General features: G+C 39.3%; 2 protein-coding genes across 2 annotated transcripts in view; both read right to left on the bottom strand.

Moving 5' to 3' along the window:
• Nucleotides 1–19,745, bottom strand: part of DNMBP (dynamin binding protein) — a 95,001-nt gene extending 75,256 nt beyond the window's left edge. Inside the window, exons 1-2 of the mRNA XM_077778778.1 lie at nt 19,614–19,745; nt 1,352–1,506 (exon numbers count right to left, since the gene is read on the bottom strand). Coding sequence (XP_077634904.1) covers nt 1,352–1,496 — 145 coding nt within the window. The 5' untranslated portion in view covers nt 1,497–1,506; nt 19,614–19,745. The remainder of the gene's footprint in view (nt 1–1,351; nt 1,507–19,613) is intronic.
• On the bottom strand, nt 4,761–5,187 carry LOC144245100 (large ribosomal subunit protein eL33). Its single transcript, XM_077780497.1, has one exon. The coding sequence runs from the start codon at nt 5,122–5,124 to the stop codon at nt 4,792–4,794; it is 333 nt and encodes a 110-aa protein (XP_077636623.1). The 5' UTR covers nt 5,125–5,187; the 3' UTR covers nt 4,761–4,791.
• Nucleotides 19,746–21,046: the final 1,301 nt, after the last annotated feature.

The following is a 21,046-nucleotide window of genomic DNA, read 5'->3' as shown; positions in this document are numbered from 1 at the left end:
AAGGCAGAAAACGGTTCAGGAAGAATACAAAAAATTTTATGAAAAAGATTACTTCTGAGTCTGAAGATGGGTAGAGGTTTAGTAGTAGTAGACAGACAGGGCCTATCAGTTAGTTTAATGGATTCCACCTTCTAAATACCTCTTGCATCCACCCACTTATCTCCAGACCCATCACCTTGGGACAGGTCAGCAGCAGGTCTCACCTGGGTTACTGCAACAACCTCCCAGGCTGCCTCCCTGCCCTTGGTTTTGCCCTTCCCTATCATTTTTCAACCTGAAGCAGTGAGCTTTCTGAAATCTGATGGTGCTTCAAGCACCTGTATTGTACCCCATCCATAGCTCCCTACCATGGCATATGCTGTGCTCCACAATCTAGCTGCTGCCCCTCTCCCCAGCACTGTCTCCCCTCCTCAACCTTTCACACTTCATGCCAGGCTGAACTTTCCTCGGACCCTCCATGTTCTTTGTCATTCCAGGGCCTTTGGATAAGCAATTCTCTGTCTATCCTCTTTGTCTTGCTAACTCTTACTCATCATTTTTGGCTTAGCTGAGCTATCATTTCTATTGGGAAATAATCTATTCTCTCCCAAATGTGGGTTAAGTGTCAACAGAGTCGATATAACAAACGTAGCCCAGAATTGCATAACCCTGTGTACGTTAAGGACTGGATTTAACACAGGCACATAGCATGGGGTAAAAACCTTCACCCTTCCCTAGGTTAATTAAAGAAACTGGTGCTAACATATATTTTAAAGACTGGCAGAAAGGAAACCAGGTGCAAAAGAAGTGGAAGGTAGCTGCACCTAAGGCAGGGGTAGCTTTGATAAATTTAGGCCACCCATGCACCTAAAGAGCAAACAGGACGTATCATACTGCCTTGAAAAATAGAGTGAACAAAAGGGTAGAAAATGTTTGAGGAAGACAGCCAGAGAAAACATGGTGGAGAGTGACTTACGTTCAAGGAATCACAGATAAAGACTGGTAGTGAAAAGTAATGACAAACAACAGAGTTCTGAATAAAGAAGTAACATGTATTTTCAGAAGGTAAACAATGGCACTGGGAAGCACAAAGGATAAAGGCCTGGGAAGGATAAGTAAAGATGTGAACAGAAAATTGGCCTGGGGCAGCTGGTATCAAACCATCTCCGCCTTTGGGAGGAGCCAATAAGGAGAGATGGATTGATAACAAACATTTTCTTCTCACTGGTAAAAACCACAGCAAAGACATAAAAAACACAAAAGGATTCTGAAGTTGATTGACTTGGGCTTCCCATTTAATTTTCATTTTTATTATGGAAAGAATGGAGGGCCTGGGGTCTATTTTGTACCGGAGGAATTATGAGCCTCTTACCTGTAACATCTTCTTTCTTTCCTAGAAGCCAAAATTCATCCACCACCGCCAACACCTCAATAACATCTCCCACAAAGAGAGGTAGCTCCTCTGATACACTTGGGCAAAAGTCAAAGATGGCCCGAACCACTGAGCCGGCCTCCATGTTTTATAACCTAGAAACACAGGTCAAAAGAAATTGGAAAGTGTAACTATTTAAGTCATTGAACTATAGGTCAATATCTTGAGAATGATAAAGTTTAAGATATAAAGACACTTAGAGGGGCGCCTGGGTGGCTCAGTCGGTTGAGCACCCGACTTCGGTCAGGTCATGATCTCACAGTTCGTGGGTTCAAGCCCCACGTCAGGCTCTGGGTTCAAGCCCCACGTCAGGCTCTGTGCTGAAAGCTAGCTCAGAGCCTGGAGCCTGTTTCAGATTCTGTGTCTCCCTCTCTTTCTGAGCCTCCCCTGCTCATGCTGTCTCTCTCTCAGAAAGAAATAGAACATTGAAAAAAATTTTTTAAACAAAATAAAGACACTTAGAATTAAGTCAAAGTTAGGCAAATAAGAAGTTTGTACTTTATACTTTGAAGAAATTTATGTACTGTCTCACAAAAATAATGATTTCCTCATATATTCTTCATTTGATTCTCATGGCAATTCTGGTGTTGGAAAAAAAAAAAAAGTGACCTTTATCTGTGAGTGACAGAAAAGGTACAAGTTGGGACATATAGACTTCTCAATAGGTCTTATGGGGCCAATAAGGAAATTAACAGTTTTGAAGTACAGTCAATATGGTACTTTTAAAATACAGTATTTAAAAAGTAAGAGTTTTGATAAGAGACTCTTAAATACTGAGAGCAAACTGAGGATTGATGGGGGGTGGGAGAGAGGGGAAAATGGGTGATGAGCATGGAGGAGGGCATTTGTTGAGATGAGCACTGGGTGTTATATAGAAACTAACTTAACAATAAATTCTATTAAAATAATGAATAAATAAATAAATAAATAAATAAATAAAAAGTAAGGGTCTGGGGGCGCCTAGGTGGCTCAGTCAGTTAAGCGTCCAACTTCGGCTCAGGTCATGATCTTGCAGCTTGAGAGTTGGAGCCCCATGTCAAGCTCTGTGTTGACAGCTCAGAGCCTAAAGCCTGCTTCAGATTCTGTGTCTCCCTCTCTCTCTGCCCCTCCCGTGCTCATGCTCTCTCTCTTTCTCTCAGAAACAAAAAATAAACATTACATGGGCACCTGGGTGGCTCCGTCAGTTAAGCATCCGACTTCGGCTCAGGTCATGATCTCGTGGTTTATGGGTTTGAGACCCGCGTCAGGCTCTGCTGACAGCCAGCTCAGAGCCTGGAGCCTGTTTCAAATTCTGTATCTCCCTCTCTCTCTGACCCTCCCCTGCTCATGCTCTCTCTCTTTCTCTCTCTCCCTCAGAAATAAATTTAAAAAACAAATTACAAAAGAAGTTTTTAAGTAGGGGCTTTTAATATGGCATTTCATTTATTTCCCCAGAACTATCTTAAAGATTAGGATACCTATGCTCAGCAAGTTGAAAAACATAAACTTAATTTGTCTAAAATCACAGAATTCATACCAGCAGGCCAGGATTCTGGCTCCTACTTACCCCCCCCACCCACGCACACACAAAAGGAATGTAGGATCACACTTCAATGGCAGAGATTTAAAAGTGTAAAGTCAAAATCCATGAAAAGAACAAGAAAGGGTGATATAAAAATGGCACCTCCCGACGAGATTTAGTACAGTAGACCAGATCGAGAATGTGTTTTCAGTTCAAAGACACCTTCAGTTCAAAGACATAGTATCCTTGCACTATTAAGGATCTGTCACCTTGACATGTGCCCAGGGAACCTCCTCAATGCACGTTTAAGCAACAGAAAGGGAAGAAAGAGTGGCCATGTGCTCAGCCGTCAACATTCAGCTGTGATTAGCAACCTACCTCCCATGTGTTTCACAGAGAGTACCTGACGCTCCCCAGAGTGTCCAGGCCTCAAGCCTATTTTCCTTTATTCTCCTCAAGTGTTTGTCTGGTGTTGGTAGAGATAAGGCTTCTAACTTTTGTCTCACATGTAACTATGATGACATCAAAAAGCATTAAATGCCTAGTTACAAAAAAAAAAAAAAGATGGCGATAGCTCTGTTGAGTTTATTATCTAAGAAAACAATGATGTAGACCAACATGTTAGGCATATGATACATAGTTGAGGATATTAATGTGGAGCATCCTGACGATTTTAATGAATCATGCAACACAATTAAATACTGCATCTTTAATTTGTACTGTTGAGTAAAAGGAGCTTATCTCTGTGTTACCGGTACTTTTTGTCTACAATGAGATGACTTGGGTCCACAATGGAAAAGAGAAGTGACCAGTAACATTCCCTACGTCCTCTGCCCTCAGCATTTGCTTTAGGCGTTAGAAAACATCGAATTACAATCCCATGCTGAGAAGGCAGCATAATGTGAATGCAAAGTAACCAGGTATCTGGAGTCAGAGATCAAGGTTTGATGCCAGCTCCGGCTTTTATTATTATTTCACCTTGGATAAACTATTTAAACTCTCTAGGCTACAGTTTCCTGTTCTCAGAAAAATAGGGATAATCATACTTTTCATAATAATCATCAGAGGTATGATGATAATGATAAAAATAATAATGCCTAGTATTTCTTGAACATTTACTACGTGCCATGCACTGTGCTATGTCCTTCATTGGGTCCCCACAACAATCCTATCCTATATTATTGGTTTCCATTTTGCAGATGAGGATATGGGGTCAGAGAGGTGACACAATCTGTCCAAGGTCACATAGCAAGTCAGAGATGGAATGGAAACCCAGATCTGCCTACAGCCTTACAGCCAGACCTGCCTACAGCCTACCAGTATGCTGATAGTGTGAAAGCACCTAGGACAGGGCTGGTATAGGAGGTGCTAGATAAATGTGAGCAGTTATTACTAAACATTATTTCCACAATCAGCTACAAGCTCAAATCTGTTTCACTGATATATCACCAGAGAATGTGCTATTTCAAGCACAGAAACACCACAGAATCTACCATTTCCACATGTCAAAACTTGGTTCAGCTTTGACCATGTTTAAAAATAGACACATCATAGGAGTACCTGGGTGGCTCTGTTGGTTGAATGTACGACTTTAGCTCAGGTCATGATCTCACAATTCATGGGTTCGAGCCCTGTGTCAGGCTCTCAGCTGACAGCTCAGAGCCTGGAGTCTGCTTCAGATTCTGTCTCCCTCTCTCTCTCTGCTCCTTCTCCACCCATGTTCTCTCTCTCTCTCAAACATTTAAAAAAAGGAAACACATTAAACACATTATATACCTCCCTTGCCTTCTCTATAGAGTAGGAAAGACACTGAACATAATTTTTTTTTTTTTTACAAGAGAACAAATCTACACCTTTATTTATTTACTTTTCAGTTAGTTTAAATCCTTGAGGGGTACAGCATCACACGGATTCTGTGGCCAATGGCTTTAGCAGGAAGGTTGCTTCGGAATTTTGCACGAACCATGCCACTGTTTCCATGAGCACGAGTGACTTTTCCCCAGATTACTCTGGTTTTATTCGGTTTGCCACCAGGAGTCACTGTGTTGTTCTTTGCTTTGTACACATAAGCACATCTCTTGCCTAGATAGAACTCCGTTTCATCTCGGGCATAAACACCTTCAATTTTAAGAAGAGCTGTGTGCTCCCTCTGGTTCCTGAGACCCCGTTTATAGCCAGCAAAAATGGCTTTGGACCACAACCTTCCAGACATATTTGTCGTTTCAGGAGTCCTGTTCCCAGCAGGCCTCCACGGGTTCAAAGATGGCGGAAAGAGAAAGGCCGACACTGAACATAATTTACTCTTTGCTTGAGGACGCAAGTTCATTATTAAGACCATACATTAGTATACTGTGTTGTGAGGCATAATACCAGTGCTGTGTAACTTTTGGGTCTTTCTCTTTTGCTGTCAGCCATCCTTCTGCTATCAGTTACCTCCTCAGTCAGCTTTTCTACCCTCTTTCTAGATTGCTGTTTATAGTCTGCTGGGGAGGAAAGGCCATACAGACACTGCCACACTTACTAGAAGTTCCCAGATAAATAAAATGTAAACAAGCTCTAAAGGAAAACCTAACAAACTCTTCTGTGGTGGTAAACTACATGTGTTAGTTAGCTAGAGTTTTCCAACAGTTATTTTTTATGTGCTCTGAGGCCCCTTTCTTATTTTCTGGCTGTCTTCCAAACAGCTGAGGTTGCCAGATGTCAGATTTCCGCCTTAAGGGTGGTGTCATAAATATTTTTTTTAAACAAGCATAATATTTTGCAAACCTCTTAGCCATCTATATGTTATCAACATACCTCCCCAAGGTTGGGCCATGGTAGTATTATTTTACTCCTTCTACTACATTTTCTCAAATTCCATTGCACTCTCAGACTAAATATATATCTTGTTATCTGAAATGTCAGAGAGGGAATTAGCATTTGCTCTGTAGGATGTAAGAGACAGACCCTGTTACACTGAGGGGTAAACTTTGTGATCTGAAAGAGTTAAAGCTTCTCCCTGACAACTTTTTGCTGTACCAGAAAATGACTCAGAAGCAGAGGAGGGTCTGGCTAAATGAATGCTGTTACTGACTGACCTCCTACCCTGTTGGAATGAGTGCGTAATCACTGAGGAATACACACCCTGAAGGGTGCTGGAGCCAGAGCCTGGCTAAAGTACAGGATTCGTGTGTGTGAGACGGGAAAGGAGGGCTTGGTGCCGTCTGGTTTACGTGGAATATCATGAATTTCATCTCCATCTTCTCTGCTCTGCACACCCTGTGAAGAGCAACTACTATTGTTCCTGCCTGGGCCATTTCAGAGTCCGGGACAGATATTTTGAAACTTAATCATAAATAGCTTATATAAGCTGTTCCACCAACTCCAGATGGAAGTAAAAAAGAACTTCAGAGGAAATCAGAACACAGCTGGCTTGAGAGAAAGCAGAGGAAAGAACTGCCCATATGGTAGGATGTCAGGGACATCAGGAAAGTCTGTTATGAAAACACCACCTTCTCTTGCTGGTGAATGCCTGCATTTCCTCTGGAGAGTCATTCTACATTTGAGATATAAAGGTCCTTAATTCTTCAAACTCTTTTAGAACACAGACGCTAAGAGGGTAGAGATTTTTGTCTGTTTTGCTCACTGGAGTAGAGCAGTGCTCAACATGCTTTCAAATTTTTAGCAAGCAAATGATTTATTGAACTTTAGAAAAATATACAAAACCATCATATCAAAATCTCAACTTCCACTTATCTAAAACTAAATTAACCATCCCTTTTGCACAAACAGTTTGACCTTCCAGCTCATATAATAGTGTCATATAAATCTTATAGATCTAATACTGCTGTGGACTTCACCCTCTACAGTTGACGGTACGCTAATAGCAACAGCTACCGTTTGATAATCTACCATGTGCCAGACACTGAACTGGAAGCTTGAATCATTGCTGCATTGCAAGGTAGACAGCAAGGCTCCAGAGCCAGGAAGGCGGGGTTCAAATCCCAGTGCCACCACTGGGCAATATATCTAACACATATATATTATATATTATGTTATTTATATTATATTTTATATTTAATTTAAATATATATATATATAAAATATATTATACACTATATCTATATATCTATTTGCTATTTTGCTAGCAAATAAACAGCTAAGCCAGAACCAGAATTCAGGTCTGTTTGACTCCAGTGCCCATGTTCTTTTTACTGTAAGCATAACATCTCTGAAATCTCCCTGGTTCTTCCTTCAAAATCTTCTAGACTTCCATTTTCCTCTCTTCGGTTCTCCAACATTTTATTATGAAAATTTTCAAATAGTGAACTTAAAAGAGTTTTACACCTACCACCTAGATTCTACCATTCGCATCTTTTTGCAGTTATTTTATCACATATCATCTCTCTTTACCCATTTGTCAATCCATGTTAATTTTTTGACACATTGCAAATATTTTATTTTTGATGCATTTCAAAATAAACCACAGACATTTCCCTCCAGCACTTTGGCATATATATCTTAACTGGAGGTCATTATCTGTTTACTTTTTTTTAAATGTCTGTTTATGTTTGAGAGAAAGACAGAGTGCAAGCAGGGGAGGGCAGAGAGAGAGGGAGACACAGAATCTGAAGCAGGCTCCAGGCTCTGAGCTGTCAGCACAGAGCCCAACAAGGGCTCAAACTCGCAGATTGCGCTGCAAGATTATGACCTGAGCTAAATTTGGACGCTTAACCGACTGACCACCCAGGCAACCCTGTTTACATTTTTATTGTTGTTTCTAAGTGTTGTTTTCCTCTTTTCTTGGCCAAAGATACAATTCAGTTCTCCCCACTGTCAGTGAACCTAGTTAATCTTTTAAACTATTGATTTTTACATATTGTTCAGTTGCTTAAAAATTCACCAGGTCTTCCTGTTTTCCCTAATTTATTCACATATTCAACAAATATTTATCAAGCCTAATGGACTCCGTCAAATTCCCATGCAAGCTAAAACTCTGGCTGTACTTTGATGACCCTTTAACCAATATTCTTTAAGTATTTATTCTCTAATCCTGTTGGTGGCTGATAGGAGCATTCAACTAACCTCTACTGTCCTAAATAGTTCAACTCCTATCCCAAAGTATCTACCCTACCGACGGAAAAATTAAGCCCTGCAGGTAACTTGATCATTAATCTCAGAAGGAGATTTCTCTTTCTCTTTCAGTTAGAGAGTGAGAGAGAAGGTGAGAGAGATTTTCTTAAATCTGCACTTTTTTTTAGTGACTCAATATTTTAACACTTTCTATCCACTGATATCGTTGGCAGCTACCTCTTAATCCAGTTTTACTCCCATGATGTACCAAAGATTATTCAAGATACAGTTCCTGCCCCCTAGAAGCTTAGCTTAGTCCCCCCATTTCCCCAAAATGTGTTCTGAGGACATTAATCACCTCCTAATACCAGAGTTTCATGGTCACAATAAACTTGGGAAAAGCTATGGACTGACTATATTTCCCTCTAGAAGGGGCATAAAACATTAAAAAAAAATTTTTTTTAATAAAAAAAGCTTCAATCCCACAAACCATGAGATCATAACCTGAGCCAAAATTAAGAGTATGCTTAACCAACTGAGCTACCCAGGCGTCCCCTAAGAATCCTTTGTAAACCAGCTTTTCTAAATTTGTCTCCCAAAACACACGTTTCTGTTTTGTTTTGTTTTGCTTCACCTCACCCCACCTGAGTAGCCCTTAGTGCAATCTTATAATCAAAATGCTCTCTGCTCCAATAAAGTACTTTCTGTCCAGAATTTTTTCATTTGTTTACATGCTCCTTCCTTTCTCCATGGTAGGCTCCCTTGTCTTTCCACATATTTAAAGACTCCTCACTTTCTACTTTCTCCAACTGATGCCCACCTTTCCTGCTCATGCTCACTTCCCTTTAGGTACTATAGTCCTTGCTCTTATATCACTTTGTAGATTTCTGCGATATCACACTGCACATGTATGGGTTAAAGTCATGACAGTAAATGTATTAATGAGAAAATACTCATAAATAAATCACATTTTAATCAGCTTAACGATAACCCACAACCCTCATTTAATGATAAATGAAATAAATCACATTTTAAAATGTATATCACAGGGGACACCTGGGTGGCTTAATCAGTTAAGCATCCGACTCTTGATTTCAGCTCAGGTCACAATCCCATGGTTCATGAGTTCAAGCCCCACACTGGGCTCTGTGCTGACAGTGTGGAGCCTGTTTGGGATTCTCTTTTCTCTCTCTCTGCCCCTCCCCCACTTATATGTGGGCTTTCTCTCTCTCTCAAAACGAATATAAAAATTAAAAAAAAAATAAAGTAAAATGTTTATCACGGGGCACCTGGCTGGCTCAGTTGGCTAACCAACCAGCTCTTAATTTCGGCTCAGGTCATGATCTCATGGTTCGTGAGTTCAAGCTCCACATCACAGTCCGTGCTGACAGTGTGGAGCCTGCTTAGGATCCCCCCCCACCCTTTGCCCCTCCTCATGCTCAAACTCTCTCTCTTTCAAAATAAATAAACTTTGAAAAATAAAGTAAAATGTACAACACACAACCTAGTATCCATCCAGATGAAAAAACAAAATGTAGCATACTCTCTTATGCTTAGTAGGAATGCAAACTGGCACAGCCACTCTGGAAAACAGTATGAGGTTCCTCAGAAAGTTAAGAATAGAACTACCCTACAATCTAGCAACTGCACTACCAAGTATTTACCCAAAGGATACCAAAATACTAATTTGAAGAACTACATGCACCCCAATGTTTATAGCAGCATTAGCAACAATAGACAAATTATGGAGGGAACCCAAATGTCCATCAACTGATGAATGGATAAAGAAGATGTGGTATACAGACAGATACACACACACACACACACACACACACACACACACTATTACTCAGTCATAAAAAAGAATGAAATCTCACCATCTGCCGTGACATGGATGGAACTAGAAAGTATGCTAAGTGAAGTCAGTCAGTCAGAGAGGGACAAATACATGATTTTGTTCATAAATGGAATTTAAGAAACAAAAATAAACATGGGGAGAGAAAAAAGGGAGGCAAACCAAGAAACAGACTCTTAACTATAGAGAACAAAGTGATGGTTACTGGAAGGGAGGTGAGTGAGATGGGTGATGGATATTAACGAGGACTGGTAATGAGCACCTGGTGTCATATGTAACTGATAAATCACTAAGTTCTACACCTGAAACTAATATTGCACTGTATATTAACAAGCTTGAATTTAAATAAAACCTTGGGAGAAAAAGAAAAAAAACGTGCTGTATACATACAGTGGAACATCATTCAGCCTTAAAAAGGAAGGACAGTCTGGCACACGCTTCAACACGGAAGAAACTTGAAGACGGTATGCTAAGTCACAAAAAGGCAAACACTGTGTGATTTCATTTATATGATGATTCAAGAATAGTCAAACTCAAAGAAACAGAAAGTAGAATGGAGGTTCCCAAGGACTGGGGTGAGGGGAAATGAGCATGGAGTTTCAGTTGGGGAAGATGAAAGGGTTCTGGAGGTGGACGGTGGTGGCTGCACAATGTGAATGTACTTCATGCCACAGAACTGTACACTTAAAGCTGGTTCAGATGGGGGTGCACCTGGGTGGCTCAGGCGGTTAAGCGTCTGACTCTTAATTTCAGCTCAGGTCATGATCTCACGGTTCATGGGTTTGAGCCCCATGCTGACAGCACAGAGCCTGTGTGGGATTCTCTCTCTCTCCCTCTCTGCCCCTTTCCCCACCCCACTCAAAATAAATAAACTTAAAATTTTTTTTAATGTTTAAATGCTAAATCTTATGTTATATATATTCACCACAGTAAAAAAGTTTTTAAAATGTATGTCATAGAAGTGAGAGAAGGCCTGGGGAACTTTGGTAATTTTTAATAAGCAACATATCTACAAGTCTGAACATATTACTGAAAAAATACTCTGAGATCACAAACTATAATCTTTTACCCTGATAGTGATATCACAGAGCCTAATAAGTAATTTCCAAACCAGCTTTTTGAGAAAAGAGCAGAGCCTGCTACAGATTGAGGACACTAACAACAAGTATGCGCTGGATGTCTTCCATTTCCCTCCTGGGCCTGTCTTCCACCCTCTCTGCCCAGCACCCTGTGCTGTGCTCCTCAGAGCTGACCACAAGAACCACATCAAGGTGCTCCCTTGCCTCTGGCCTCTAGTTGGGTTCAGCAAATGGGCGACACAGCAGGAGAGCCGACGGTAGAAGGACAGTGGAGGTTCAGGTGTTTATTCCCCAGGCTCTTTCCCTGCTGGGCTATCAGCTGGCTCCCAGTTCCCTGCCTCTTCAGCCTCGGGTGCTTCTTCTGCAAGCCTGGGGTTGTTATTTTCCCCAAACCTGTCTGTTCTATTCTAAGAAGGGCATCCTCAAATGATCCACCTTCAGAGTGCCTTCCATATTTTGCTAGGCCCCTGATGGATACATGCCCAAAGGAATCTTCAGGATTTCTGAGAATCGTGCATGAAAAAATTGGGACAAAGAATACACAAAACCATAAAATTCGTACACAAAACCATAAAATTCGTTTCCTAAATCTACCATTCTGAATCCAGATGACAGATAAGAACTAGAGATGCAAATTTTGAAACCTTTAAAAAATATTAATCAAATTATTGGCACCTGGATTACGCCACTAAAAATAATACTCTCACTTTTGATGGATCTGGTGCATGGGACCCAGACTCTAAATTCTTGTTTCAAAATTCTGAGCCATCTGATTTACCATTAGGAAAGTGGGATACAACGCAGGAGAGTTTTGAAAATTTATTCTTTCAAAAAGCACTAGTGACATTTTCAATATTCTTCCTAATACTTCCCAATTTATACTGTAAGTCTAAATTCTGGGATGTCAAAACAAAATTTCTGAAGAGGTTTCCTAAATGAAGGCCTGCTGTTTCTCCTTTCTTGCTTCTTGTTTGGGCCTGCAAGGGGGGCGCCCTGGAGCAGGTACACCTCTGCCTACCTGACAAAAGCTACGGAAGAGGCCCTCTTGGTGGGGACTCTCCAGTAGAGGTTCCTTCAAAGGAATACGGTTTCATGAGCATGTGGGAATTTCTTTATGTCTCGAAACTGACTTTCCCAAAAATATTACCTTTTGGGAATAGCAAACCATTTTTAAAATTTCAAGTACTAGCAATGAGAAATATTTAATTTCAAAAAAGCGATTGGAGGGGGGCGCCTGGATGGCTCAGTGGGTTGAGTGTCTCACTCCTGATTTTGGTTCAGGCCATGATCCCCAGGTCGTGGGATTGAGCCCTGTGTTGGGCTCCATGCCGAGCATGGAGCCTGCTTAAGATTCTCTCTCTGCCCCTGTCCCCAACTCATGTGCTCTCTCTCAAATTAAAAAAAAAAAAAAGAAAAAAAAGTCATTTGTGCAGTTCTCTTATTCTTAAAAATACAGGGCTAAAGAGAATAGTCTCTTTGCTTTGTATGAAAGGGTCAGAGGTATCAGAAAATGAAGTTTAAATGTTTCAGGAAGGAAATGAGAGAAGGTAGGAAAACAGCATTTCCTCTTCTAGTTTATGTCACTGGAGTTCATTTTGGACAGAAGGGCAACAGTCACTGCCAGGTGATTACTCAGATAACTAGCAACGGATGAGGAGGAAAAGTAGAACCCATCTTGATCGTGGCGTCCCCCGTGAGGCTGAGTAGCACAGTCAGGGCCAACCTGTCCTCCTTCCACAGAATCTTCTGCCTACTGCTCTTCTAACGACAACAGCACCGACCCACAACACGTACTTGGGTTTAGCAAACTATGGAACGTTGGACTCCTAGGGAAAACGGAAAAGCCTGTTCTGCTTAGATGGAAAGATCAGAGTTATGAAGGTAGGAAAGGAATCTGCTATCATAAACGGTCTTACAATTTATATTACATTTGCTTATTTCAAATTGGTCCCAAGTTGTAAGGCAGCAACCTCAGCAGACGGACATGATATATATCCGACTTTCTGCCAATCACGGAAGGGCCCTTCGGTCCCCTTCAGGGTTTAAAACAAGCACTTCTCATCTAAAATAAAGCAGTGGCTAAAAAGCTATTTTAAAAAAATTCACTTACATATCTCTACATCATTTTTGTTTTTTTGACAAAATTCCACTGGTGGAGGAAGATCCCAAAGTTAACATTTCAGGACCTATCAAGTTTGAGGATATTTCCATTAAAAAAGTATTTTCAGATGGGACAACCAACGAGTTCCGTAAGTGCTCTCTCTGGTACACATTTCTTAAATCATGCATGAATCTCAATTATGGGTGGAAATTTAAAAATTGCTGACACATAAGTAAATACACTGGACGTGTCTGAGCTAAGCAGTTTAGTGATACATTAAAATCCACAGCCCCACTAGGCTGTGTGTGTAATAAATGCCCAGATAACATATCCCTTAGCAGTTGCAGAAGTGCAGATGAAGGTGACACTATGAAACTTTAGGGTGAGGCCACAGATAACATAAACATGTGAAGACAGGCAGTCTGTAGGGTTGTGAGGATAAATGTTACAAAGATCTGCAAGGTAGGCATCTTGTTTCTTTTCCTTATCTGTTTCTAGTGCAAACTAGTTCTGTGCTGAAGAAAAAGGTTTAAAAAGACATGAGGAGTTTCTCTACCCTTCAGCCTACTTTATAAAATATTCTTGATATTTTATTAGGAAAAAATCAGGAAATGAATTTTGAAAATAAAAGATTCTGAGGAAGAAAACTAGGAAAGAAAGAAACTGTCCAACTAGAGTTAAACATAGCTGAGATCATTCTTAGGGTGGGTGATTTAGATCATCTCAAGGAGCACCACCATCCAAGCACCATGGAAGAGGCTTTATACAAACAAATAACAAAAGCTAATACTTGTGGCACCTGGGTGGCTCAGCTGGTTGAGTGGCTGACTCCTGATTTCAGTTCAGGTCATGATACCAGGGTCATGGAATCACGCCCCGCGTCGGGCTCTGCAGTGGGGCCTGCTTAAGACAGACTGACTCTCTCTCTCCTCCCACCCCCCTCTGCTCATGTGCACTCTCTCTATAAATTTTTTTTAATTAAATCTTTAAATACACACAGCCACCCATTTGGCATTTATAGAAACTAGAGACACTATACTTGAAAGGAAAATGTATTATGGAATCTTCTGGTAGCTTCTATTTAAGATGAACCAGAGAGTAACACCAAGACACGGCAAACTCAATGAATAACTGATTCCTCAGTGTAAACAAGAAGGATTTAAGGTCCTAAATCAGGATGTTCAAACCTAAAATTCAACAGTAAAAAAGGTTCATATTCTGGGAAAAGATCTCTGATAGGAGCAGAGAGAGCAGTGGAAGGATATGTAAAGAAAAACAGTGTATCTATGTGGAAACCCTGAATCTGGGAGTGACGTATAAATAGTAGCTAGGATAAGATTAAAGGAGAACAAAACAGGTGGGAGATGTATAAGACAGACTGCCATGACAGATGGAAAACAAAGATGACATTTTAATAATAAGAGTACAGAATTGCTACAGAAACTAACAATTGTGTCTGGTAGTTGATATAAGCTACAATGCCAATTCCCTAACAAATAGCAAATGCATATAATCACAGGGTAGTTAATTAACTGTGTACTAAAGATCGCGTGGGGTCTTTCACTGGGCCTTCTGGGCAGATAGCATGTCTGATCATTGTGATTCCTGCCAAAAGAAATTAAGGACATAGTTCAGGACTTTGTTTCAGTTGTTCTGCCTTTTTTTAACATCATAAATAAGTGAGTTTTATCAAATTTTTTTCTGTATCTACTGATACTCATGTTTTTAGACAATCATGTTTTTTCTCCTTTATTCTGTTAATGTGCCAAATCACATTGAGTTTCAAATGTTAAATCACCCTTGCATTCCTGGAATAAACCCTATTTGCTTATGATGTATTATTCTTTTTTTTATACAAGTTTAGTTATTATTTTAGTAATCTACACCCAACGTGGGCTTGAACTCACAAACCTGAGATCAAGAGTCACACACTCCTTCTACTGGGCCAGCCAGGTGCCCCTCTTGTTCTTTTTATATAGTGCAAATTTTAATTTGCTACTATTTTGTTGAAGATTTTATACCTATGCTCCCAAAAGGATATTAGTCTTTAATATTTTTAGATGTCCTTGTTAGGTTTGTGTATAAGAGGTAGGCTTACTGCATAAAACTCTGGGAAGTGTTTCTTTCTCCTCTATTTTCTGAAAAAGTCTATGTAAGACTGGTATTGTTTCAACCTTACATATTTGATAGAATTATCAGTAAAATAACCAGGGCCTGTAGAACTTCAAGGAAAGGTTTTTAATTAAATATTCAATATTTTTATCAGATATTGGGCTACTGAAAATTTATATTCTTGTCTCAGTTTTAGTAAGTTGTATTTTTCAAGAAATGTGCCCATTTAATCCAAGCTATCAAATTTACTGGCATAAGTTGTTCATAATATTCCTTTATTGACTTTTTAATATTTGTATGATCTGTAATGATATTGGAAATTTTTGTTTTCTCTCTTTTTCTTAGTCTTGCTAGGAGATTATCAATTTTATCGATCTTTTCAAAAAATCACTATTGGCATTGTTATAAATCTCTATTGTTTGTTTTCTATGTCACTGATTTCTTCTTTCTTTGTTATTTCCCTCCTTCAACCTTAGTTTAATTTGTTCTTCTGTTTCTCATTTCTGTGAAAATTTAGATAACAGATTTTAAATACTTCTTTTTAAATATAAGCATCTATGACTTTCCCTCTAAACACTGCATTAGCTGCATTCCACAGATTATGATATGATGCTTTCACTTTCATTAAAACAAAAATATTTTCCAATTTCCCATATGATTTATTCTTTTAACTATGAGTTATTTAGAAGTATGCTGTTTACTTTCCAAATATCTAGAGATATTTCTGTTATTAACTTCCAGTTTAATTCTGCTGTGGTCAGAAAACATACTCTGTATTATTTAAAATTTACTGAGAAGGTTTATGGCCCAGCATATGGTCTACTGTAGTGAGTGCTCTATCCACATGTGAAAATAATGTATATTCTGCAGTTCCTGAGAATAGTGTTCTATAAACAATGCCAGTTAGGTTAAGGTGATTGATAGCAGCATTCACATCATAAATATCCTTGTTGATTTTTATCTTCTTGCTCTGTCAGTACTGAGAGAGGGGAATTAAACTCCTAACTCTTATTGGGATTTGTTTGTTTTTCTCTTTAATTCTGTTAGTTTTGCTTCATGTATTTTGAATCTCTGTTATTAGCACATTTTGAATTTTTCAATTATTTGGATGAACTGACTTTTATCATAACAACATAGCCCTCTTTATCTTGTTAATACTCCTTAGTCTACTTCCTCTGACATTAATATAGCCATATCAGCTTTTTCCATACTATTTACATGGTTTATATTTTTCTTTTTTTTTTTTTACTTTCAACATATCCATACTTTTCTATTTAAAGTACATTTCTTTCTTCCTCCAGCTTTATGAAGATATAATTGACATAGGACATTGTGTAAGTTTAAGGTATACAATGTGATGATTTGATACATGTGTATATTGCAAAATGATTACCACAATAAGATTAGTTAAGACATGCATCATCTCACAAAATTAGAATTTTTGTGTAGAGAGAACATGGAAAATCTATTCTTTTAGCAATTTTTAAGTATACAATACAGTACTATTAACTATAGTCACCATCTGTATACCCAGAACTTATTCATTTTATAACAGGGAGTTTGTACTCTTTGACCACTTTCCCCCATTTCTCCCCTCCCTCAGCCCCCAGCAACCATCATTCTATTCTCTGTTTCTATGAGTTTGGCTTTTTTTTTTTTAATTCCCCATATAAGTAAGCTCACACAGTATTTGTCTTTCTCTGACTTATTTCTCAAATGCCTCTCTTTTAAACAGTTAACTGACAAATCTAATCATTTATACTTTTACATTAAAATATTTAGACCATTTATATTTAGTATTATTGATATGGCATTTGTTTTCTACTTGTCCCATTTGTTTGTTCCTTCTTTCCTGAATTATTTTGAGCTAGTCAAATATTTTTTAGAATTCCATTTCATTTCCTCTATTGGCTTCTTAGCTATACCTCTGGATTTCTCAAGTGGTTGTTGTTCTAGGGTTTACAATATGCATCTACTTAGAATATCATACCACTTTACATATACTGTGTGAACTGTACAACAGTATTATTCCATTTACCACTCCGTCCTGCACCTTGTGTTATTTCTATCATATATATTACCTCTACATATTTGTGGTAGCCTTATTTTTAGATACTGCTCCCATCAAAGAGAGGGGCATAGTTCCTCTCCTCCTAATTGTGGACTTTGCTAGTGACTCATTTTTTTTAATAGCTTATTGTCAAGTTGGTTTCCATATAACACCCAGTGCTCATCCCCACAAGTGCCCTCCTCCATGTGCTAGTGACTCATTTCTAAACTACAGAATGTCATGGTGGTGACAGTACGTGATTTCCAAGACTAGGTTGTAAGGACACTCGGGCAGGCCCACATGATGAAAAATGAGGCCTCTGCCACCAGCTACTTAAGATCTTAAAAGGAGAGCTGAGAGCCCCAGTCAAGATTTCAGATCAGTGCAGCCCCAGACAATACCATGATGGCAATCCATGACAGACTCTGAGCCAGAACCATCCAGTTAACTCACTCTTGAATTCCCAACCCACAGAAACTGTAAGATAATAAATGCTTATTGTTTTAAGCCATTAATTTTGGAGATAGTCTGTTACACAGCAGTAAATAATTGGTACAATCTATTATAAACCCCATAATATGCCATTTGTTATAAATAATCAGTTGTCCTTTGAATAAAGAAAGAAAAGTCTTTCATGTTGCCTATGTAATTACCATTTCCAGTGTTCTTTATTCGTTTCTACAGATAGGAGTTTCTTTCAGGTATCATTTCCCTCTGGCCTAACGAACATCCTTTAGCATTTCTTACAGTAGTAAGTCTGCTGGCAACAAATTCTCTCACCTTTAGTTTACCTGAAAATATTTTTATTTCACTTCCACTTCTGAAAGGTATTTTTGCTTAGGATAATATTTTGGACTGACAGTTTTGTTCTTTCTTCTTTCAAACTTTAGAGATGTTGTTCCACTGTCTTCTGCCAATTTCAGATAAGAAGTCAGCTATCATTATTACCTTTGTTCTCTGTACATATCTTTTTATTCTGACTACTCTTAAGATTTTTTGTTTTATCTCTGGTTTTCAGCAGGTGAGTACAATGGGCTCAGGTGTTGTTTTCTTCATATTTACTGTTTGAGGTTCGCTGAGGTTTTTGGACTTGGGGGTTGATGTTTGTCACTAAATCTGGGGAAATATGGGTCATTATTTCTTCAAATATTTCTTCATCTTTCTTACTATACTTATGGGACTCTAATTGGACATCTGTTAAACTACTTGATACTGTCTCACAGTCACTACAGCATTGTTATCCCCTAGCTCCAATCTTTTTGCTCTTGACTTTTCAGTTTAGATACCTTCTATTTATATGCCTTTTAGTTCTCTGGACTCTTTCTTCTGTATGTCTCTCCTGTTCTCATGAATCCATCCAGTTAATCTTTATTTTAGCTAGTGTACTCTTCAGTCCTAGAATTTCTGGACTCTTTTTAATAGTTCCATTTCTCTGCCAGTGTTTCCCATATATTCATTAATTATGTCCATCTCTTCTTTTAAATATCTGAACACATTTGTATCAGCTGCTTTAAATTCCTTGTGTGCTAAATCCATCATCTGGACCATCACATGACGTGTTGTATGTTTCCTCTGTAGTATGGGTCACATTTTTGCTTGTCATAGTTTCAGTTCTTTGTGTTTTAGTAATTTTTTATTGTATGCTAAGTATGGTGGATGATTATACGGGCATTGAATTTTGGTTTGACAAGCAGTTAAATTACTGATCAAGTTCCTCTTGATCCTGATAGGTTTGGTTTTATGCCATGTCAGGTGGGTTTATTTTGGTTTTGTCCTGAGTCTTAAGGTATGGTGTTTACTCTAGGGTACTTTTTTTAAGTTTATGTATTTATTTTGAGAGAGAGTGAGAGAGTGGGGTAGGGGCAGAAAGCAAAGAAGAGAAAGAATCCCAAGCAGGCTCCATACCATCACTGCATAGCCCAAATGCAGAGCCTGAACTCACGAATCATTAGCTCATAATCTGAGCCAAAGTCAGATGCCTGACTGAGCCACCGGCTGCCCCTACTCTAGGGGATTGTTCTCACTCCTAAAGTTGTCCTCTCTGGGATCCCAAATGAAAGCCTTAAGTGCTCATCAAGTTCTCTCACTCTAACTGGACTAGGACACCAACATTTCTGGGCACTGTGCACCCTCAGGTGTCTTTGTGCGCCTCTCAGCCCCTCAGCAGTCACTCCGTGTCAGGTCTCACAGAGTCTTGCCCTGTGCGTGCCAACCTAATCCCTGACCAAGGAACTGAGGTAAGTCCCCAAGCAGATTCCTGCCCCCTACACCTATATGCTGCTCCCTCTCCTCCTGTACCCTGTTCTACAAATCAGCCTTCTTGCTAGCCCCAAACTCTGAGTTCTTCCTTCTCTGTTCAGTGAGACCATTGCGCTTTCTTGAGCTCTACCTCCCTGGGCTATAACTGGGGAAATGTTCCCAGGCAAAGAGCCAGGGTGACTATGGGACTCACCTGGTGTTTCCTTTCTTTCCAGAATCACAGATCTGTGCTGCCTATTGTTTGATGCCTGAAAACAGCTGCCTCCTGTGTCTTCCCAGTTTTATAGTTGTTTACAGGGAGAATATACGTCTGATACCAGTTTTTCCATCTAGGAGAGAGAAAAGGACAGAAGCATTTCATACTATTTTGTATTTGCAAATGTTTCATATTAAACTTGAGTTCATAGAGGATCTTTCTTTTTTTAACTCTAAATGTTAAACTCTCTGAATTTTGTATATGTGAATAGTAGGTTTTTTCATAATGCCAGGAGCTGACGACTATAGCCTAAAGACACAGCTCCTCCTCCAGGTTCCTTCTATGTAGATCCAGGAATCTCTCTGATACTTCTGGGTGCAGGGAAGAAAGGACTCCAATGATACCTAAAATTAAATTTGCCAACAACCAGGTGGAAGAGAACTTAGGTAAAATAGGACTTAGACAAATAAATAATGTCTTTACACCACAGTGCTGTGAATTAAAATTGATACCAGTAACAAAGAACTAAAACAAGTACTGTGAATCAGTGGAGCACCGTAATTCACAATTTGTTCCAATCCTCTAACAATATCTTTGACATACCCTGACAACTTTTAGTCATTTCTATGCCATATCTATGCACTTCTGCATTCATGCCTTGTCCAGCTATTTTTTGTACTTATAACACATACTCTTGTTGATCAAATTGCTGCTCAAAATTCATCACCTTCTTTATAACAGAATGATGGACCCATACCTTTTGCTGTGTGACCGTACAGTGCCTCCCACTGTGGGCGGAGTACAGCTGCCTGTCACATTTTTGTTGGACCTGCTTTGACAAATGTAGTGCCAGTGGAGAGAACATGAGCAGCTTTAAACCATATTATATGATTTTGGCCCCTTGTGCTCTAAGACCCACCAAGAGAAGAGCATGCCCTGGGAAGTTACTGCCCCTTCAGCCAGGGCCCCAGAAGGAGGACAAGGGGAAAGAGATTTGAACCCTCATGAAAGCCTTTTGAGTTCTACCTGGCCCAGCCTACAGTAGCCAAAATGCAGCCATAGACCCATGAGAATGAAAGTAAATGGTTGCTAGTATAAACCATTGAGATTTTCAAGTTTTTGCTGCACAGCCAAAAAAAAAAATTTTTTTTAATAAAAAAAAGGACACAATATAGGTGCTAGATGCTTTGACTGGACCAGCTGGGCATCTCACTCTTCCATCAAACACACATAACTCTTATCATCTAGATAAATTCCTGGTATCTCTTATGATCCAACTTAAATAATACCTCCTCTATGGATCCTATAGGATTAGACCTTATCTCCTCTACACTTTATAGGGCAAAAAATCTTTTTGTCTACTTTATTCACTGATGTAAATCAAGCACCTAGAGCACTGCCTGGTACACAGCAGGCCCTCCATAAATACT

This window comes from Crocuta crocuta, unplaced genomic scaffold (assembly GCF_008692635.1).
Source record: "Crocuta crocuta isolate KB4526 unplaced genomic scaffold, BGI_CrCroc_1.0 scaffold170, whole genome shotgun sequence".
Classification (NCBI taxonomy): domain Eukaryota; kingdom Metazoa; phylum Chordata; class Mammalia; order Carnivora; family Hyaenidae; genus Crocuta; species Crocuta crocuta.
Note: the sequence above shows the minus strand (reverse complement) of the source record. Positions and strands in the feature narration are given on the sequence as shown.